Source organism: Pseudophryne corroboree, chromosome 1 (assembly GCF_028390025.1).
Source record: "Pseudophryne corroboree isolate aPseCor3 chromosome 1, aPseCor3.hap2, whole genome shotgun sequence".
Classification (NCBI taxonomy): Eukaryota; Metazoa; Chordata; class Amphibia; order Anura; family Myobatrachidae; genus Pseudophryne; species Pseudophryne corroboree.
Window position 1 is genome coordinate 605,100,807 of NC_086444.1, and position 23,623 is coordinate 605,124,429.

At 47.0% G+C, this 23,623-nt stretch overlaps 1 protein-coding gene across 3 annotated transcripts in view; it reads right to left on the bottom strand.

Annotated features, from left to right (window-relative positions):
• Positions 1-2,481: 2,481 nt before the first annotated feature.
• The window catches only part of LOC134902137 (uncharacterized), a 96,070-nt gene continuing 74,928 nt past the window's right edge, over positions 2,482-23,623 (bottom strand). For all 3 annotated transcript variants that reach the window (XM_063914365.1, XM_063914367.1, XM_063914366.1), the window contains exons 5-6: positions 4,972-5,108; positions 2,482-3,054 (exon numbers count right to left, since the gene is read on the bottom strand). In XM_063914365.1, coding sequence (XP_063770435.1) covers positions 2,940-3,054; positions 4,972-5,108 — 252 coding nt within the window. In that variant the 3' untranslated portion in view covers positions 2,482-2,939. The remainder of the gene's footprint in view (positions 3,055-4,971; positions 5,109-23,623) is intronic.

Below are 23,623 nucleotides of genomic sequence, written 5' to 3' on the forward strand. Positions count from 1 at the left end.
TTAATGTTCTGGAATGGGCTTATACTAATCACACTTTATTTCTAAGTACAGTATCTTGCTTGCTACAAGAAGGCTCCTTTCCCCCATATGTCTTGGTTAGATTTGCTAAAGCTTCTATAAATTAAAAGCGGTGGTGTTGCAATCAAATTCTAGATATCATTTCTCTTTTGCTTTCTAGAAAACGATAGACACAATCTGATTGGGTGCTATAATCAACACCTCCTCTTGTTTGTTTGAGAAGTTTAGTAAATCAACCCCTGGGTCTTAGGACCAAAGCATGGACATCATTCAGCCTCATCCATAATTTTAAAGTATCACTTCTCTTTACTTGTGGTTTTGTTTTGTTTTTTTCTTCTCAAATTTCCTTGTACATGAGGAAGTTTTTTATTTTATATTTTTGGTTGTTTTAAGTGAGTTACAATTTTTTTATTTTGTAGTTTGACTTTTGGTTCAAATATACAAACTATGTTCTTAATCTATTTTCACTACAGCCATTATTTATCTACTGATTTGAACAATAGTTTGGTGACGTTAAATAATGACATCGATGTCTGCCCACTCCATAATCTGTGGCCATGGATCCACTGTATCAGTTCCACTTATAAAGCTGGATACACACTATGGGGTGTATTCAATTCTGGTCGGAAACTGCCATCTTGTCGGAAAGATGGCAGTTTCCGACTTTTTAGGTCGGAAAGGGTTCCGACCTATTCGATGTCCCCTCAGATTTTCCGACAAATCAGGAATTCCGACTTGTCGGAAAACACCTGGATCAGCGGAAAAGCCGCCGATCCACATGTTTTGTCGGAAGCTGCTGCCAAATCCGGCAGGTTTTGGTCCTGTTTCCAACAATGTCAAGCCAACTTTAATAAAAGTCGGATTGGCATTGTCGTGAGCGGCCAAATCCGACATTGAATACTACTCAGATGTTGGATCCTTTCCGTCTGAAAGGATCCAACATCAATTGAATACACCCCTAAAAGATTATCTGTCCAATCTTTCTGGTTGGAACTAATGTATGGGAGCAAACGACAATTGACCATTTGCTACCTAACACTGGAAGGTGGACAAAAATGGATGTTCAGACAAATTAGTTAAATCCATTTGAGCTATGCTTTATGTTCTAAAAGGAATCGCCTCTTCTGTGGACCCAGAACCAGGGTACACTGATGCTTGCAGTGGAGTCTCTGCAAGAAGACAGTTAAGCATTATTACTGTATTCTAGCATATGCACATCTAGAGCATAATTAGAAAACCAACCTCACAAGGTGATTGCTTTATCACTCTCACCTGTGTCCCTAGAGTAGTTTTAAACCATTTTCAAACATTGCCATTAGAATTCAGATGGAATCTACCTTAAGATGAATACACACTATAAGGGTATTTGTCCAATGTGGCTGGTTGGAAAGAAAATCTGGTAATATATGGGAACAAATGACAATTGACCATTTGCTCCCAAACAATGGAAAACAGAGAAAAAAATTCATTCAGACAAACTGATTAAATCCGTTTGATTTAACCAATTAATCCGAACAACTATTTTTGTCCATTTTCCAGATTTTGGGAGCAAATGGGTTCATTGTCATGTGCTCCCAGACATTACCAAAGTTTCGTTCCAAGCAGCCAGATTGGATAATTTTATAGCATGTATCCAGCTTTAGATTGCAGATGAATCCATATTGGGCCTAATTCAGACCTGTTCGACATCTATGATCAGCTTCCCTGACATGCAGGGCGACGCCCCCAGCACAGGGCTAGTCTGCCCCGCATGTCAGGCACTTCCCAGTCGCACAAGTACAAAAGCATCGCACGACAGCGATGCTTTTGTACTTGAAGAGTAGCTACCCACCAACGCAGCTCCTGCACGCTGGCAGGGAGCTGCCCGTCGCTCTGAGGGTCGCAGCGGCTGCGTGTGAGGTCACGGCCCGCACCCCGCGTGGTCCGGGCACGCCTGCGTTGCCCGGACCACGCCCCTAAAACAGCAGCCAAATGCCGCCAGCCCACCCCCTCCCGCTCAGCGAACAGCAGAGGCAATCGCAGGGCTGACCGTCTGGCATGCGCAGGTCAGACCTGATAGGCTGCTGTGCGAAAACACACCGCACCGATCAAGTCTGAGTTATGCCCATTGTCCTCTTTTTATCTACATGGATTTATTACACCCACAGATCTTGAAGATCTTTCATACATTAACTTATTTCACCTTGTGACATCTTGATGCTGTGATATTTCATGTATTATTTTAAGGTATATGAAATTTAAATAGAACATTTTTTAAATCAAACTATTTTCAAGACAATTACACCAACTGGATTTGCTATATTTTCTTTTTTAAGTGTCTACATACTGTGTTTCTTCAGCAATTTAAGTGTCTGCTAGCTACTTGCCCATTTGTTTTGTTAACTTTATTCATGTCAATTTTAATATAAATACTTCTTGTTTTCACTGTAACATGGTTGAACGTGTGAAGTCTTCGCTACTAAAATCATTGCATATTCCTTTTATTCAGAAAAGGACATTTCAAGAATGCTAACTATAAATCCATGACAGTGGGCATTTGCATACCATGTAGGTAGGTCTGTTTCTCATGTATTTCAAACCTGAATTTGACTAACCAGATATTCAATAAACTTTGGCAAGTATTTGTTCAAGTAGCTCACAGTAGATCACCTGGCCATCGTTTGCAAGTGACATTTGCCCAGAGTTGGGGGGAGATTTATCAAACCCTCTAAAGAGTGCAAGTGGAGGAGTTCCACATCACAACCAATCGGCTGCTACACATAATTTTCTAGAATGTACTTGATAAATGTTAGCTAGAAGCTGATTAGTTGCGATAGGAAACTTCACTTATCCGCTTCACTCTTTGAAAAGCTTGATACAACTCCCCCTTGATTTTAAATGAAATATATAACCAGTACTATCTGTCTTTGTATGATGGTTCTCTAGCTTCGTTTCATCCAGGTGAGTCTGACACCCCCACCTTCATGTGGTGTTTTCTGTAAAGTCTCCTGACACGTTCTTCTAAGAACCCCAACATCTTGTCGAATGGCATTCTTCCTGTGACATTAACACAAACAGTAAATAACATAGTTGATGCAGAGGATAGATTTGGTGTAAATAAAACTATTAATAACAATGGGCCTAATTCAGACGTGATCGCTAGGGTGCGTTTTTTGCATCCCTGCAATCAGGTAGTCGCCGCCTACAGGGGGAGGGAAAAATCGCTGTGCAGGGGTGCGATCGCATGTGCAGAGAGCTGCACAGCCCAGGACTTACTCAGCCGCTGTGATGATCGGGGTCCAGAGCTGAGGTCACAAACCCTCCTTCCAAATGCCTGGATCCTCCTGCGTTTTTCCGGACACTCCTCTAAAACGGTCAGGTGCCACCCACAAACGGCCTCTTCCTGTCAGTCACCTTGCAATCGCCCGTGCAATCACTTTGTTTGCACCATCCCGGCGCACCCTGACGCTGCGGACCAAAGCACCTGCGCATTGCAGTGCATACTCATGCACAGTTCAGACCTGATTGTTATTTTTAATCATATTTTGTATTTATCAGCATGTTTCTTTTTTGCAGTGTTTTGGGGTCCCTCTGTAGTACTGGATTTGAAAACCACTAGTGTTTCCGAGCTTCAGTCCTCAGGGACATCTAACAGTGCATGTTTTTCAGTTCTCCTAGTTGGTGCACAGGTATACTCATTACTGGTGACACATTTTAAAAGATCCTCAGGTGGTGCTAATTATTTCACTTGTGATGCTGAGGAAATCTGTAAAACATGCACTGCTAAAGCTAAGTAAACACTATACAATCATTGGGCTGATTTGCCAATAATTGGAGGAACGACCAAAGTTATTGTATAGTGTGTACGAACGATCGCGTCGGCATTTCGCAGATGATTCTGTAAAACTCTTGCCCACACACAACAATCAATTTTCCGATCTATCGGCCCAGGCCAAAAATATCTGCCACAATATCCCGATATATAGTAGTGTGTGTGCATTCTCAATAATCTGACCATGTTTTTCCTATGTTTTCCTCTCACTACATCATCCTACTTGTGGGTGGATATATGTAATGTGATGATGTGGCAGAAAATTGGAAACTGGAAAAAAAAATCTTTAAGTGTGTAGCTCAGATATTGATGCCTACAGTTTTCTGAAAGATTGTCGGGCAGACCAAAAAAAATCTGCCAGTGTGTACATAGCATAAGGGTTCCTGAGTACTGTAGTTGGGAAACACTGGTATAGCAGTTTATCCACTTTTAATACAAATAGCCCATTTTCTTTGTTACCTAAAACTGGCTGCATACATATTATTTTGGAATTGGGACACACATTACAATCTAATCAGTGGATATCAGATCTTCAGTAAATAAATTTGATCTGATAGACCAGGGGTTCTCAAACTCGGTCCTCAGGACCCCACACAGTGCATGTTTTGCAGGTCTCCTCACAGACTCACAAGTGAAATAATTAGCTCCACCTGTGGACCTTTTAAAATGTGTCTGTGAGTAATTAATACACCTGTGCACTTGCTGGGTTACCTGCAAAACATGCACTGTGTGCGCCCCTGAGGACCGAGTTTGAGAACCCCTGGTCTACAGCATAGGTTCTCAAACTCGGTCCTCAGGACCCCACACAGTGCATGTTTTCCAGGTCTCCTCACAGAATCACAAGAGAGATAATTATTTCCACCTGTGGACCTTTTAAAATGTGTCAGTGAGTAATGAGTACACCTGTGCACCTGCTGGGTTACCTGCAAAACATGCACCGTGTGGGGTCCTGAGGACCGAGTTTGAGAACCTGTGTGATAGACCACAAATGTGCAATGGAGGACAGTAGAAGTATCGTTCATTTACTTGTATAATTATAATACGCATATATTAATCAGACCTTATCTATTGTCATCCATTAGTTATTGTTTTGCAATTCAATAATTTCTTCTTCCTTTTATTGACATTACATATATACTCACTGTCTTTCTCGAAGCGAGCATAGCACTTGGGCGATCATGGTGTGTTGCCCGCTGTCTGTTCGCTCCTTGACTACTTTCACTAGTTCAGACATTGGGAGCTGCAGTTTCTCCACATCCACCCAAAATGTGTTTATCTGCTGAAAACAGGAGGAAAGCATATACAGTATAACTTTATAACAGTACTATGGGAAGGGCTTGGCCACTTGCTAAATTAAATTCCCTCAGTCAGATCACAATTTACTCTTAAGGCCAGTACACATAGGAGAGATGTGTGCTGAGCGATTTATCACAGACCGCTCAGCGCACATCTCTCTCCCCCCTCAGCACTGTATGATGTGTGCTGAGCACGGTGGGGGGTGGGTGCTCATTTCACCCAGCGGGTGAAATGAGCGACCTGCTAGATTGTGCCTGCATGAAGGCCAATCTAGCACCAGCGATAGCGACGCGTGTGCTGTGCTGAGCGGGGGTAGAGATGTGTGCTGAGCGGTTCGCTCAGCACACATCTCTCCCCAAATCGGGCCATGAATCCGGCCATTAACACTCTTTGTGACCTTGCATAATTTACTTTTGTTTGTATCCTTAACACTAATAACTGCATTTTAACTATAAGGAATGTGGACTCCCCAGAAGTTGATAGCACTATTTATTGCAGATGGCTAGAAGAGACTGCAAATGTGGAAGTAGTGGGGTGTATCTGGCTGCAGAGTCATACATGATTGGATGTAAGAGTTAATGTAATTGGTAATGTTTTATTTCTAGAGTGCCTTGCAAAAGGATTAATCTCCCTAAAAAGTATAGATGCATCATCGCTTGGAGATTGATAAAATGGAGAAAGAAAGAAAGAAAACGCACCAGCCAATCAGCTCCTAACTGCCATGTCACAGGCTGTGTTTGAAAAATGGCAGTTAGGAGCTGATTGGATGGCACTTTTTCACTCTCCATCTCATCACTTTCCAAGCGATGATACATCTGACCCAGTATCTTTATTGCAAACCAGTAGGCTTTTTAAGTACATGTTCAAACCCATAATTCATTGTTTGTCTGCAGATTAAAAAAAACAAACCCTGAAAAATGTTGTGTGCATAAGTATTCAACCTCTTTTGTTGCAATAACAACTTTAAGTTTGTTAGGTGAGATTCTATCAGGTTTGCACACAGGGAGTGATTTTGTCTATTCTTCCTCGCAGATTTGCTCCGGATCAGTGGCGGAACTAGCGAGCGGTGGGCCCAGGTGCGACAAAATGCTTTGCCCCCCCCCCATCCCATCCAAGTCCACCCCCTCACCCCTGGAGAGGATCTGGTGAGGGGGACCTGCTTAAGGCCAGAGAAATGGATACCTAGCAACAGTGCCGTAACTAGTCATTTTAGCACTGTGTGCAAGAAACGGCATCGGAGCCTCACCCCTGCATGCAAAACAGGGGCAGTGCGCGCCGTAGGCGCACGCAAAAATACATAGTGGCGTGGCTTCGTGAGGAAGGGGTGTGGCCACAAAATAATACCAATTCATAAAACGGTGCACAGTAGTCTCCATTATTCAAATTACGCCGCACAGTAGCACCACTACACCAGGTAGAGACCCTTTTACACCTTACGGCGGACAGATTCCTCTTTTTACACATTACGGCAGACAGCGTCCCCTTTTTAACATTACGGCAGACAGCGTCCCCTTTTTACACATTACGGCAGACAGCGTCCCCCTTTTTACACATTACGGCAGACAGCGTGCACTTTTTACACATAACGGCAGACAGCGTCCCCTTTTTACACATAACGGCAGACAGCGTGCCCTTGTTACACATAGCGGCAGACAGCGTACACTTTTTACACATAACGGCAGACAGCGTGCCCTTGTTACACATAGCGGCAGACAGCGTACACTTTTTACACATAACGGCAGACAGCGTGCACTTGTAACACATTACGGCAGACAGCGTCCCCCTTTTTACACATTACGGCAGGCAGATTCCCCCTTTTTACACATTACGGCAAAGATTCCCTCTTTTTACACATTACATCAGGCAGATTCCCCCTTTTTACACATTGCGGCAGGCAGATTCCCCTTTTTACACATTGCGGCAAGCAGATTCCCCCTTTTTACACATTGCGGCAGGCAGATTCCCCATTTTTACACATTGCGGCAGGCAGATTCCCCTTTTTACACATTGCGGCAAGCAGATTCCCCCTTTTTACACATTGCGGCAGGCAGATTCCCCAATTTTACACATTGCGGCAGGCAGATTCCCCCTTTTTACACATTGCGGCAGGCAGATTCCCCCTTTTTACACATTGCGGCAGGCAGATTCCCCATTTTTACACATTACGGCAGACAGTAGAAAGAAAGAAAGAAAGAAAGAAAGAAAGAAAGAAAGAATGAATTATACTTACCCTCTCTGCTGGCTCAGGCTCCTCGGTGCAGCTTCTGACGATTCCCGGGCAGGAGTGAAGGAGGAGGAGGGAGGTGGAGGAGGGAGCCGCAGCAGCGCTGTGTTATTGGTGGAGGCGCTGCTGCTGCTGCCCCTCTGCTTCACTATAGGCTGTTCTCGGAAGACAGCCTATAGTGAAGCAGAGGGGCAGCAGCAGCGCCTCAACCAGTAACAAAGCGCTGCTGCGGCTCCCTCCTCCACCTCCCTCCTCCTCCTTCTCCCCCGTGCCGCTGCAGTGCGCTCCTCTCCTCTCCGGGCGGCTGTGTGCTGCGGGCAGCGGTTGCCCGCAGCACACAGTGGCATGTAATGAGTCAGTTTTGACTCATTACATGCTTTGGGCCCCTGGACAGAGGCGGGCCCCAGTACAACGCACTGGTTGCACTGGCGGTAGTTCCGCCTCTGCTCCGGATTGCTCTGCTTGGTGGGATGATACTTGTGGACTGCAATTTTCCAATAATGCCAATTCAGATCTGGTGGTTTATTCTGATCATGGTTATGACAGAAATGTAAAAAAAGTAATGATTTTACTACAAAACATGGCAAGAAAAAGCTTCACCCTTTTGAATTTCGGTCATCGGGCCAGGTTTTTTTAAAACCCGATGTGTAGCTTTTGTCTTATGCTTGGGCTCATTGTCCTTCTGAAAGGGGAACCTTGTTTCAAGATTTAGGGGCTAATTCAGTTTGGCTAGCTTATGCGATGGTTGGTTCTAGCATCTACCCTTATGTACCCTTATGCGATCCCCTGCACAGTCTCATGCTTATCGGGAAACTGTGCTGGCCCCGTTCTGTTCATGTGCAGAGAGGGTCCTGTGTGTGGCTTGCATTTATCCCATAGCCTCTGCATGATTGCACGTTTGGGAGGTGAGGCAGGGACGGGCGGAGTTTCCGGAAATGGGGCTGTTTCCCTGGAGTGGTGAGGGCAGGGTCAGAGTTTCGGCCTCGCAAGGCCCCCTGCGACGGTAAGCCTGATGGAGCAACATGGTCACGTTGTTGATCCCAGGCTGCTCAGTGCTGGGATCACAAATGCAGCAAGAAAGTGTTTCCTATGGATCCCATTTGCACCGCTACTTGCGATTCACGCTGAATGAGGGTCTTAGTATTCTAGCAAACAGAAGCAGGTTGTCCTGCTGTATCTCCCTGTATTTTGCACCATCCATTCGTCCTTCAAAATGATCAGGATTTCAAGTCCCCGCTGAGAAAAAGCATTCTCACATGATCCTGCCTCCCCCATATTTGACTGTTAGGATGTTTTTGTTGAGGAATGGGCAGTGTTAGTTTATTTTGAATTGGGTCCAGGAAGTTAAAATTTTGTCTTATCGGACTATAAAACATTGGGGGTCATTCCGAGTTGTTCGCTCGCAAGCTGCTTTTAGCAGCTTTGCACACGCTAAGCCACCGCCTACTGGGAGTGAATCTTAGCATAGTAAAATTGCGAACGAAAGATTCGCAATATTGCGAAAAGACTTCTCTGTGCAGTTTATGAGTTGCTCGAGACTTACTTTGCCAGTGCGATCAGTTCAGTGCTTGTCGTTCCTGGTTTGACGTCACAAACACACCCAGCGTTCGCCCAGACACTCCTCCGTTTCTCCGGCCACTCCCGCGTTTTTCCCAGAAACGGTAGCGTTTTTTCACACACTCCCAGAAAACGTCCAGTTTCCGCCCAGAAACACCCACTTCCTGTCAATCACATTACGATCACCAGAACGAAGAAAAAACCTCGTAATGCCGTGAGTAAATTACCTAACTGCATAGCAAATTTACTTGGCGCAGTCGCACTGCGGACATTGCGCATGCGCATTAGCGACTAATCGATCCGTTGCGAGAAAAAAATAACGAGCGAACAACTCGGAATGACCCCCATTATCCCACATTTTAGTTGGCTCACTCTGTTTCCTGGCAAACTGAAGACGTATTTTGATGTGATTTTTATTCAATAATAACCTATTTCTAGCCACCATCCCATGCAGGCCAATCATATGCAGAGCTCTTGATAATATTGACTGCTCTCCTTCACTTCAGTCTCAGCAATGGACCTCTAGCTCCTTCCATGGGATGTTATTGTCTAGGTAATGCCTAGGTGTTATGAGGCAGCTTCCATTTCCTCACAATTCATCCAACAGTGCCCACTGGGATATCCAAGCCTTTGGATATAATTTTGCAGTCTTTTCCCATATTATGCATGTCTGTAACTTTGGGGTCTATTTACTAAGCCTTGGGTGGAGATAAAGTCGCTGGAGATATAGTATCAGCCAATCGGCTCCTAACTGTCATTTTTCAAACACAGCCTGTGACATGACAGTTAGGATCCGATTGGCTGGTACTTTATCTCCAGCGACTTTATCTCCATCCAAGGCTTAGTAAATAGACCCCTATATTTTTCATTTTCTTAGAATGCTCTTAAGTCTTCATTTGAAATTCTTCCATCAGATTCACAGTATAACCAAAAGTTTAACATTTATATGAGTCACAGGTAGAGGATGATTGAAAGCCAATGAGGGCACTATCTTTCATCTATGTAAACATGGAGCTTACTCAACACATGGTTTGAATACTTATGTAAATAATAAGAATTTACTTACCGATAATTCTATTTCTCATAGTCCGTAGTGGATGCTGGGAACTCCGTAAGGACCATTGGGAATAGCGGCTCCGCAGGAGACTGGGCACAAATAGAAAGCTTTAGGACTACCTGGTGTGCACTGGCTCCTCCCTCTATGACCCTCCTCCAAGCCTCAGTTAGGATACTGTGCCCGGACGAGCGTACACAATAAGGAAAGATTTTGAATCCCGGGTAAGACTCATACCAGCCACACCAATCACACCGTACAACCTGTGATCTGAACCCAGTTTACAGTATGATAAACAGAGGAGCCTCTAGAAAAGATGGCTCACTACAACAATAACCCGATTTAGTTAACAATAACTATGTACAAGTATTGCAGACAATCCGCACTTGGGATGGGAGCCCAGCATCCACTACGGACTATGAGAAATAGAATTATCGGTAAGTAAATTCTTATTTTCTCTGACGTCCTAGTGGATGCTGGGAACTCCGTAAGGACCATGGGGATTATACCAAAGCTCCCAAACGGGCGGGAGAGTGCGGATGACTCTGCAGCACCGAATGAGAGAACTCCAGGTACTCCTCAGCCAGGGTATCAAATTTGTAGAATTTAGCAAACGTGTTTGCCCCTGGCCAAGTAGCTGCTCGGCAAAGTTGTAAAGCCGAGACCCCTCGGGCGGCCGCCCAAGATGAGCCCACTTTCCGTGTGGAATGGGCTTTTACTGATTTTGGCTGTGGCAAGCCTGCCACAGAATGTGCAAGCTGAATTGTACTACAAATCCAACGAGCAATAGTCTGCTTAGAAGCAGGAGCACCCAGCTTGTTGGGTGCATACAGGATAAACAGCGAGTCAGATTTTCTGACTCCAGCCGTCCTGGAAACGTATATTTTCAGGGCCCTGACTACGTCCAGCAACTTGGAGTCCTCCAAGTCCCTAGTAGCCGCAGGTACCACAATAGGCTGATTCAGGTGAAACGCTGAAACCACCTTAGGGAGAAACTGAGGACGAGTCCTCAATTCTGCCCTATCCGTATGAAAAATTAGGTAAGGGCTTTTATAGGATAAAGCCGCCAATTCTGACACGCGCCTGGCTGAAGCCAGGGCCAATAGCATTACCACTTTCCATGTGAGATATTTTAAGTCCACAGTGGTGAGTGGTTCAAACCAATGTGATTTTAGGAACCCCAAAACCACATTGAGATCCCAAGGTGCCACTGGAGGCACAAAAGGAGGCTGTATATGCAGCACCCCTTTGACAAACGTCTGAACTTCAGGAACTGAAGCCAGTTCTTTTTGGAAGAAGATCGACAGGGCCGAAATTTGAACCTTAATGGACCCTAATTTTAGGCCCATAGACAGTCCTGTTTGCAGGAAATGCAGGAAACGACCCAGTTGAAATTCCTCTGTAGGGGCCTTCCTGGCCTCGCACCACGCAACATATTTACCCAAATACGGTGATAATGCTGCACGGTTACATCCTTCCTGGCTTTGATCAGGGTAGGGATGACTTCATCCGGAATGCCTTTTTCCTTCAGGATCCGGCGTTCAACTGCCATGCCGTCAAACGCAGCCGCGGTAAGTCTTGGAACAGACAGAGTCCCTGCTGGAGCAGGTCCCTTCGTAGAGGTAGAGGCCACGGGTCCTCCGTGAGCATCTCTTGAAGTTCCGGGTACCAAGTCCTTCTTGGCCAATCCGGAGCCACGAGTATAGTCCTTACTCCTCTCCTTCTTATGATTCTCAGTACCTTGGGTATGAGAGGCAGAGGAGGGAACACATACACTGACTGGTACACCCACGGTGTTACCAGCGCGTCCACAGCTATTGCCTGAGGGTCCCGTGACCTGGCGCAATACCTGTCTAGTTTTTTGTTGAGGCGTGACGCCATCATGTCCACCTTTGGTTTTTCCCAACGGTTCACAATCATGTGGAAGACTTCTGGGTGAAGTCCCCACTCTCCCGGGTGGAGGTCGTGCCTGCTGAGGAAGTCTGCTTCCCAGTTGTCCACTCCCGGAATGAACACTGCTGACAGTGCTATCACATGATTTTCCGCCCAGCGAAGAATCCTTGCAACTTCTGCCATTGCCCTCCTGCTTCTTGTGCCGCCCTGTCTGTTTACGTGGGCGACTGCCGTGATGTTGTCTGACTGAATCAGCACCGGCTGACCTTGAAGCAGAGGTCGTGCTAGGCTTAGAGCATTGTAGATGGCCCTTAGCTCCAGGATATTTATGTGAAGTGATGTCTCCAGGCTTGACCACAAGCCCTGGAAATTTCTTCCTTGTGTGACTGCTCCCCAGCCTCTCAGGCTGGCATCCGTGGTCACCAGGACCCAGTCCTGAATGCCGAATCTGCGGCCCTCTAGAAGATGAGCACTCTGCAACCACCACAGACGAGACACCCTTGTCCTTGGGGACAGGGTTATCCGTTGATGCATCTGAAGATGCGATCCGGACCATTTGTCCAGCAGATCCCACTGGAACGTTCTTGCGTGGAATCTGCCGAATGGAATCGCTTCGTAGGAAGCTACCATCTTTCCCAAGACTCTTGTGCATTGATGCACTGAGACTTGCCCTAGTTTCAGGAGGTTTCTGACCAGTTCGGATAACTCCCTGGCTTTCTCCTCCGGAAGGAACACCTTTTTCTGGACTGTGTCCAGAATCATCCCTAGGAACAGAAGACGTGTTGTCGGAATCAGCTGCGATTTTGGGATATTTAGAATCCAGCCGTGCCGCCGTAGCACTACTTGAGATAGGGCTACTCCGACTACTAACTGTTCTCTGGATCTTGCTCTTATCAGGAGATCGTCCAAGTAAGGGATAATTAAAACGCCTTTTCTTCGAAGAAGAATCATCATTTCGGCCGTTACCTTGGTAAAGACCCGAGGTGCCGTGGATAATCCAAACGGCAGCGTCTGAAACTGATAGTGACAGTTTTGTACCACAAACCTGAGGTACCCTTGATGAGAAGGGTAAATGGGGACATGGAGGTAGGCATCTTTGATGTCCAGAGACACCATATAGTCCCCCTCTTCCAGGTTCGCGATCACTGCCCTGAGTGACTCCATCTTGAATTTGAACCTCTGTATGTAAGTGTTCAAAGACTTCAGATTTAAAATTGGTCTCACCGAGCCGTCCGGCTTCGGTACCACAAACAGCGTGGAATAATACCCCTTCCCTTGTTGCAGGAGGGGTACCTTGATTATCACCTGCTGGGAATACAGCTTGTGAACTGCCTCCAATACTGCCTCCCTGTCGGAGGGAGACGTTGGTAAAGCAGACTTCAGGAACCGGCGAGGGGGAGACGTCTCGAACTCCAATTTGTACCCCTGAGATACTACTTGCAGGATCCAGGGGTCCACTTGCGAGTGAGCCCACTGCGCGCTGAAATTCTTGAGACGGGCCCCCACCGTGCCTGAGTCCGCTTGTAAGGCCCCAGCGTCATGCTGAGGACTTGGCAGAAGCGGGGGAGGGCTTTTGTTCCTGGGAAGTAGCTGTCTGTTGCAGTCTTTTTCCCCTTCCTCTGCCCCGGGGCAGAAAAGAGGAACCTTTTGCCCGCTTGCCCTTATGGGGACGAAAGGACTGAGCCGGATAAGACGGCGTCTTTTTATGTTGAGAGGCTACCTGGGGTAAAAATGTGGATTTCCCAGCAGTTGCCGTGGCCACCAGGTCCGATAGACCGACCCCAAATAACTCCTCCCCTTTATAAGGCAATATTTCCATATGCCGTTTAGAGTCCGCATCACCTGACCACTGTCGCGTCCATAATCCTCTTCTGGCAGAAATGGACAGCGCACTCACTCTTGAAGCCAGAGTGGAAATATCCCTCTGTGCATCTCGCATATATAGAAATGCATCTTTTAAATGCTCTATAGTCAACAATATACTGTCCCTATCCAGGGTATCAATATTTTCAGTCAGGGAATCCGACCAAGCCACCCCAGCGCTGCACATCCAGGCTGAGGCGATTGCTGGTCGCAGTATAACACCAGTATGTGTGTATATACTTTTAAGGATATTCTCCAGTTTTCTGTCACCTGGTTCCTTGAGGGCGGCCGTATCAGGAGACGGTAACGCCACTTGTTTTGATAAGCGTGTGAGCGCTTTATCCACTCTAGGGGGTGTTTCCCTACGCGCCCTAACCTCTGGCGGGAAAGGGTATAATGCCAATAACTTTTTAGAAATTATCAGTTTTTTATCGGGGGAAACCCACGCTTCATCACACACCTCATTTAATTCGTCTGATTCAGGAAAAACTACAGGTAGTTTTTTCACACCCCACATAATACCCTTTTTAGTGGTATTAGTATTATCAGAAATGTTTAACACCTCTCTCATTGCCGTGATCATGTAACGTGTGGCCCTACTGGAAGTCACGTTTGTCTCCTCACCGTTGACACTGGAGTCAGTATCCGTGTCGACGTCAGTATCCACCACCTGAGGTAACGGCCTTTTTAGAGACCCTGATGGTTTTTGAGACGCCTGGACAGGGACTAGCTGATTAGTCAGCTGTCTCATGTCATCAACCGTCTTTTGTAAGGAGCTGACACTGTCACGTAAATCCTTCCATAAAGCCATCCACTCAGGTGTCGACTCCTTAGGGGGTGACATCTCTATTATAGGCAATTGCCCCGCCTCCACATCATTTTCCTCCTCATACATGTCGACACAAACGTACCGACACACAGCACACGCACAGGGAATGCTCTGATAGAGGACAGGACCCCACTAGCCCTTTGGGGAGACAGAGGGAGAGTATGCCAGCACACACCAGAGCGCTATATATAGATATAGGGACAACCTTATATAAGTGTTTCTCCCTTATAGCTGCTGTATTGTTAATAACCCGCCAATTAGTGCCCCCCTCTCTTTTTTACCCTGTTTCTGTAGTGCAGGACTGCAGGGGAGAGTCAGGGAGACGTCCTTCCAGCGGAGCTGTGAGGGAAAATGGCGCCTGTGTGCTGAGGAGATAGGCTCCGCCCCCTTCTCGGCGGCCTTTCTCCCGCTTTTTGTGATAATCTGGCAGGGTTTAAAATTCATCCATATAGCCCAGGAGCTATATGTGATGTATTTTTAGCCAGCCAAGGTGTTTCTATTGTTGCTCAGGGCGCCCCCCCCTAGCGCCCTGCACCCTCAGTGACCGGAGTGTGAAGTGTGCTGAGAAGCAATGGCGCACAGCTGCAGTGCTGTGCGCTACCTTGTGGAAGACAGGATGTCTTCTGCCGCCGATTTGCCGGACTCTTCTTGCTTCTTGCTCTGTAAGGGGGCCGGCGGCGCGGCTCTGGGACCGAGCTCCAAGGCTGGGCCTGTGAGCGGTCCCTCTGGAGCTAATGGTGTCCAGTAGCCAAGAAACCCAATCCACTCTGCACGCAGGTGAGTTCGCTTCTTCTCCCCTTAGTCCCTCGATGCAGTGAGCCTGTTGCCAGCAGGTCTCACTGAAAATAAAAAACCTAAACTAAAACTTTCACTAAGAAGCTCAGGAGAGCCCCTAGTGTGCACTCTTCTCGTTCGGGCACAAAAATCTAACTGAGGCTTGGAGGAGGGTCATAGGGGGAGGAGCCAGTGCACACCAGGTAGTACTAAAGCTTTCTATTTGTGCCCAGTCTCCTGCGGAGCCGCTATTCCCCATGGTCCTTACGGAGTTCCCAGCATCCACTAGGACGTCAGAGAAAGTAGTTTTCAGGTTTGTTTGTTTGTTTGTTTGTTTGTTTGTTTGTTTAATCTGATTTATAATTTACTGGTTCACAATAAAAATACTGTCTGAAACAATCTGTGTAAGTGTAATTTGTAATCCCAACACATATTTAACTTTTTAGGGGGTTGAATACTTTTGCAAGCGGCTGTATGTACCAGAGCTGCGTTCCAGCACTGATAAAGCAGTGTGCTTACTGCTAATCTGCTTGCTCCACCCTGTAAGGAAGATCATTGGCCGGTTTGCATGCCTATTTTCCCTTGCAGTTTCACTGGCATTCTTGGCACACTACACCAGTTATACCTAGAAAAAAAATAATGCGGGATGCCATCTCTGTGCTTTCCAGCAAAATGACCAATGCTTTGGTATTCTATTGAGCTGAGTTGATAAGTGTGCCATTTTGTACCCCGGTCCGCAACATGGGGTGGGGGGGATGTCGCATGCCCCAGGTACCGGATGTGAGCATACATGCATGCTCGGGTTGTGGGGGCAGACGGAGCAGAGCACAGGCAGCTGAGCGCTGTGTCAGTAGAGGCTGCCTGAAAGTAGGGGGTGCTGCAACGGCACCGTGTGTGTGTATGTGTGTGTGTGTGTGTGTGTATGTATGTGTGTGGTATGCTATGTATGTGTGTGAAATGTGTGTGTGTGTGATGTGCTACGTATGTGTATGGTGTGCAACGTATATGTGTGCATTTTGGAAATCCCCCCCCAAGTAAATCCTGCGTTTGTCCCTGGTACCTTCTACCCTCCGCATGCTGATGAGCAGGGAGCCTCTCCCAGACCTGCGCTACCCCGCATGCAGGAGGCCAGACAGAATCTGATCTGCAAGATGGAACTCCCATGGTTTGGACCGGGACAGAAAGAATTAAGGAGTGCGACCATGAGCTAGGTGAGTTAAAAGCTGGGAGGCGTATCACCCATCCAACTACACATTCTCAAAGTTACCCATGTCCTTACTACGGATTACAAAAATTCTAGTTTCAACCCTGCAGTACCTTACAAGACCTAGTGGTGTCCTTTCCTTTACTTCGCACCCTAATTAATTATATCCACCATTGGGAGCAGGGCAGTGAGTTGTACGCAGTGCCGTATCTCGTATCTAGACATTTTAGTGCTGTGTGCAAGAAACAGCATTGGCGCCCCCCCCCCCCCATCCCCCCATAGTTAGAATAGAGCCAGTGCCAGCCAGTGTAAAAAATATAGGGGTGTGTTTTCATTGGGAAGGGGAGTGGCCACAAAATAATACCAATTCATAGTAGGCTGCACAGTAGTCTCTATTATTCAAATTACGCCACACAGTAGCACCACTAACACACATTACACCAGGTAGATCCCCTTTTACACATTATGTCAGGCAGAGTCCCCATTTACACAGTATGGCAGGCAGATTCCCCGTTTAACATTACGGCAGGTAGAGTCCCCTTTTTACACATTACACCAGGCAGAGTCCCCATTTTACACATTACGGCAGCAGAGTCCCCTTTTTACACATTACGGCAGGCAGAGTCCCCATTTTACACATTACGGCAGGCAGAGTCCCCTTTTTACACATTGTGCCAGGCAGAGTCCCCTTTTTACACATTGTGCCAGGCAGAGTCCCCTTTTTACACACTACGGCAGCAGAGTCCCTTTTTTTACACATTACGCCAGGCAGAGTCCCCTTTTTTACACATTACGCCAGGCAGAGTCCCCTTTTTACACATTGCGCCAGGCAGAGTCCCCTTTTTACACATTACGGCAGCAGAGTACCTTTTTTACACATTACGCCAGGCAGAGTCCCTTTTTTACACATTGCGCCAGGCAGAGTCCCCTTTTTACACATTACGCCAGGCAGAGTCCCCTTTTTACACATTACGGCAGGCAAAGTCCCCTTTTTACCCATTACGGCAGGCAGAGTCCCCTTTTTACACATTATGGCAGGCAGAGTCCCCTTTTTACACATTATGGCAGGGCACTCACCTAGGTCCTGAGCAGGTGGCAGGGCAGGCACAGGTCATCTACAGGGGTGGAAATCCGAGATTCCGCGCTCAGGCAGCGTGCACTCTGCAGCATGGAGCAGTGAGCTCTGGGGAGAGCTGGTGGGGCTTAAGGACCAGCATTGGAAGACACTACAGGTGTCTGGGTGCAGGGGAGTGGTGCGACCTGTAAAAAGTCCAGGCCCCATAGCAGCCGCATCCCCTGTCAGGCTCAACTGAAAACTCCGGGATGCTCAGGTGGCATGGTAAGGGTGGGTGGTGGGATCGGGCACTGTTGCCCGAGCCATGGCTCACCATGTGGGGGAGGAGGAAGGGGGTGATCAGGGCCGGCTGCTGGGGAGGGATCGGACATTGGTGCCCGCGCCGCGGCTCACCGAGCGGAGGAGGAGGGAGGGGGTGATCAGGGCCGACTGCTGGGGAGGGATCGGGCATTGCTGCCCGCGCCGTGGCTCACCGAGCGGGGGAGGAGGGAGGGGGTGATCAGGGCCGGCTGCTGGGGAGGGATCGGGCATTGCTGCCCGTGCCGCGGCTCATCGAGCGGGAGAGGAGGGAGTGGGTGATCAGGGCTGACTGCTGGGAAGGGATTGGGTATTGCTGCCTGCGCCTGATTCACAGCGGGGGAGGAGGTGATCAGGGCTGGCTGCTGGGAAGGGATCGGACATTGCTGCCCACGCCACGGTTCACAGAGCGGGGGAGGAGATGATCAGGGCCGGCTGCTGGGAAGGGATCGGGCATTGCTGCCCGCACCGCGGTTCACCGAGCGGGGGAGGAGGGAGGGGGTGATCAGGTTCACCGAGCGGGGTAGGAGGGAGGGGGTGATCAGGGCCGGCTGCTGGGGAGGGATCGGGCATTGCTGCCGCAGCTCACTGTTTCCTCCACTGGGGGGAGGAGGAATGGGATGGTCAGGAGGTAGAGGAATGTCACAAAGAGTAGCACAGACTGCGGCTGCCGTACACAGCGCTTACCAGCTGTACCATGTGGACACACATTGCAGCATGTAACTACAGTGTTGCCGGCGGTACTGCACCCCCAGTGCAGATGCGCTGTGTGCCAGGCACCACTGGCACACGCCTAGTTACGGCCCTGGTTGTACGTTCACTACATAAAATACAGGTCCCTGGGGCACCACGGTTTTTCGTATAGTTTGAACTGGGAGCACTTCTAATTGGCATAATATGAACTGAAAACCTGGGGTTGGTTGGCACTATAGTGGGGCCCCCTATAACATGTCCCACCTGCTGTAGTGCTACCAGCCCTGAGTGGTAAAGCCTAGTGCTGATTAGTTTACATTTGAGGGGATGCCATGCTGTTTGTGTTATATGGCGGTGGTATGGCAGAGTATATGTAGACACCAGCGAATGCCCTGAGATGACATAGAACCCTGTACTTAACCAGTGTGTTGTTTTTCCCCCGCTGTACTCACAGTTATGCTAATACAGACATTTGTCATGGAGCGGAGCATTCTGGCAAAGCCGTACTGGCCCACAAGGGCACGGGGCAATCCGCGGTGGGACCCACTGCCTGGGGGGGTCAAACCTAATGTCAGGTTCCAGACTGTGATCTCAAATTGTACATTGTCGCTCTAGTAGAGGGTCAATCACATGGTCCCTAATGGCTAGCCACACTCAGTGTTAATTGGCCACAGACTACAAGCATGGGCCCCTGCATTCCCCTGGTGGGCCTTTATGCTCCAGTCCGGCTCTGCATACAGGTCACCAGCCGGTGACTGTATTAGGGTAGCAGTGAAAGGTAGAACCGGTCTCATTGTTTCCAAATGCATTGTGGATAGCGGTAACAGCAGGGTATCGCTAAGTGGAAGATGTCCGTCTCCCACTGTGGTGCTCTAACACAGTAACAAGAAGGTGATGTGCATGTGCAGAACTACAGATGATGGCCATCTTGAGTAAGGATTGAAGCTTCCCTGAAGTAGCCATAATGGAGTATGCGCAGTAGTGCTTTCCAGCTTCAACAGTTTGTACTCCCACATTTTTCCACTACAAGCTTAGGCATGAAGACCTAGTGCTGGTTATGAATGGGGGGCATTCCACACATCTTATTATTTAAATTTACCATTCAGATTCGTCTACATCAGTGGCTCTCAAACTCGGTCCTCAGGAAACCAAACAGTCATGCATTACAGGTCTCCTCAAAGAATTACAAGTGAAATAAATAGCTCCTCCTGTGTATCTTTTAAAATGTGTCAGTGAGTAACGAATACAACTGTGTACCTGCTAGGTGACCTGGAAAATGTGAACGGTTTGGGGTCCTGATAACCACTGATCTAGAGAAAGCCTCTACAACACAGGTTCTCAAACTCAGTCCTCAGGACCCCACACAATTCGTGTTTTCCAGGTCACCTGTAGATTTTTGAAATGTGACAGTTGGTGATATACAGTGCACCTGCCGGGTAACCTGGAAAATGTGACCTGTGGGAGGTTCTGAGGACCGAGTTTGAGACCCACTGCTCTAGAAAGATCCTAAACCACAATGTTTTAGTGGCATAGAAACCGATGATGAACATAGACAGCAGTATGAGTTCAGAAGGTTGAAACAACCTTTAGTAAATGCAGTTGTATTGATCATAAATTAGGGATGAGCGGGTTCGGTTCCTCGGAATCCGAACCCGCCCGAACTTCATGTTTTTTTACACGGGGCCGAGCGACTCGGATCTTCCCGCCTTGCTCGGTTAACCCGAGCGCGCCCGAACGTCATCATCCCGCTGTCGGATTCTCGCGAGGCTCGGATTCTATCGCGAGACTCGGATTCTATATAAGGAGCCGCGCGTCGCCGCCATTTTCACACGTGCATTGAGATTCATAGGGAGAGGACGTGGCTGGCGTCCTCTCCGTTTATAGAGAAGAGAGTGAGACAGTAGAGAGAGACACAGTAGTAATTTTGGGGAGCATTAGGAGGAGTACTAATTACTTGCTGAAGTGATAGATAGTGTGACTGTATATTATCTGACTTGTGGGGGAGACACTGACAGTGGGGAGCAGTTAGAGTCTGAGAGCAGGACTCAGGAGTACATATAACGTACAGTGCACACTTTTGCTGCCAGAGTGCCACACTGCCATTGTGACCACACTGACCACCAGTATAATATATATTGTGATTGTCTGCTTAGGAGTACTACTTGCAAGTTGCTGATAGTGTGACCAGTGACCTGACCACCAGTCACCACCAGTTTAATATATATATATATATATATATATAAATCCAAAAGTAGATCCGGCACTCAAATAGTCAAAAAACCAATCACCTGTGTGCCATTGCAATAATCCATACATCTACCAAAGTTCCGAATGATGCACATTTAGAACAGGCAAGGCACTCCAGGACTTTTTAAATGAGATGATTTAATGTAAGCAAGAAAGTTAGTACATCACCATGAGCACTTAAACATCCAAACCAAAGTTTGGATGTTTAAGTGCTCATGGTGATGTACTAACTTTCTTGCTTACATTAAATCATCTCATTTAAAAAGTCCTGGAGTGCCTTGCCTGTTCTAAATGTGCATCATTCGGAACTTTGGTAGATATATATATATATATATATATATAATTGTATATAATATATATATAATATTGTATACCACCTACCCGTGTTTTTTTTTTTTTTCTTTCTTCTTTGTACATACTACTATAGTAGCTTACTGTAGCAGTCTGCGGTGCTGCTGAGCTGACTGTGTCCAGCAGGTCCGTCATCAGTCATTACATAATAAATATATATACCTGTCCGGCTGCAGTACTAGTGATATTATATATATATATATTGACAATGCTAAATTCCTTTGTCGTATAAACAACCCTTTATGAAGTCTAAGAACACTGTACGCTGCTTACTTAAGAAGTACCGTAAGGGTACGCTATTTGCGTAACGATCGCTCCGCCGTAGGCGAGACGCTCAAGCGTCACGTTCGCTCACGGCCCAGTGATCACAGGACACGTTATTGGTTATGACTAGAGTAATGGTTCGCTATGGCGTAGCATACGCTCGAGACCACGAGGAGGTCACCAGCGGCGCAGACGCTCACAATGCTATACCTTTATGTCTAAACCTTTTATCAATGTAATACACGGAATACCTTAATGTGAATACAGGGTGTAAGTGCAACCTTGTGTTCCCTGTCTAACTACAAAGCTGCTTGAGCGTCACCGACGCTCAAGTGAACACAACACTGTGAGAAAATACACAGATACCTGTTTAGGGTCCAAAGCCTATCAACTGTATTATATCTAATATACTTGTAAAAGGGGATAACAGTACAAATGATACACTACAATATAACAGAGACTTCCTAACCAAAAAAATACAATACTATCTAATACAATTCAATACTAGTCTAGGGGAGATGTGAGAGAAAGAGAAGGGAAAAAAAGAGAGAGAGATGGAGAGAGAGAGAGAGAGAGATTGGCTCACAGTAAGACAATATGATTACGGAGAGAAACTTACGCACAAGGGGAAACGATCGCATGCGCCTGGACATCCAGCACCCGATTTTCAGCAATGAGAACCGTTGAAGAGTGAGAGCTGGATGTGGTCGGCCTGCCTATTTATGCCCCACACACAATGCAATCCTACAGTCCCTACAATCCCATTGTCCATTGGACGTCGGAATTCGGCCCTGCATCATAACAAAAGGTCATAGGTTGATTCATACAGGTGGGCTGTGACGATTTCAAACAGCTCAGGTGGGTGGGGAACTAGGTTTCCCGCCGCATACCTGAGTATGAGTAAATAATAGAAATGGACATAAACTTCTTATGTCCATAACTATTCGCACGAGCGATTAATACGCTCCAAACCAACACCGGAATATTGCTAATTAAATACTCTTCCGATGGGTACCAAACACTGCTGTATGATTCCTGTCAGACCCTTCGTACAATACAAAGAGGGATTCCTCAGCTCAGGGACATTCTATATTAACCAAACTTTCAGAAATCATTAAAGGGATCATGATCTATAAACTACATTAATTATGAAAATATGTAACGAATGAGTCGCACGCTACGACTACATAAACTCTACCGTAAATACGCATACCGCGCCTGCGAGTGCACGCTATTGCGGGTATGCGCCTTCACGGGAGAGCGTACGCATGCGCAGCGCGGACCAGTGTGCGGTGCAAATATGGCAACGTGCATAGGGACATTTTTCTGACTTTGACAGTCCACCCTTTGGCAGTCAATAATAACTGCCACCTTCTAAAACATTTCAAAAAGGAGAAAAATGTAAGTCAGGGGTTAATTGATTTCCATGGTGGGGTAAGGAAGAAGAGTGGAGTAGGTGTGAAGAGGGTATGACCTAGTGAGAAAGCAGAAGCATGTGTGTATGAGTCCATGTTTGGAGGGTCATGTATCATCGTGCCGTACGTGTGGTAAATCAAGCTTCGAGGTATTGCGAAGTATACATTTGAATTCCTTCTTATCCTGTGGTACAGGTCTGTGGATGGGCTGTCAAACTCTACCGAGCTCATTTCGGCTATGGTTGTAACAAAATGGGGATGCACATTTTAGTTGATGATACATGAATGGGGGAGGTATGTGGTTGCTGATATCTGTGCCTGTATTCCCTATCGTCTATGTGTGTCGTTACCTGAGGGTTGTAGGGATGAAGATAAAGAACACTTACGAAAAATGCAATGATATTCTATGTCAGGGAAATGTACATCTGTTGTTGAAGTTGTGTTCGGTATCTGTTGAGAGTCGTCTTCTTTGCGCTGTATTGCTCCTTGGGCATGAGCAAATAGCTTTGTCTGAGCCATCAGATTTACAAAAAATGTTGGGCTAGCGTGAGTTTAAAAGTACTAGGGAAACTGGGGATCCATGGCAAAGTTCATCAAGTGTCCATATTTAAAGTTGTCAAATCTTCTTCTTTGGTCAATCCGTTGTCTGTATACATCTCGTCTCGTCAGCTTCCTCGTCCAAGGGGGTCTTTGTATCTGGGGGAAAAGCAGAAAAACAGGTGAAAGAAACGGACCGTATAATCGCATTTTCATCACAT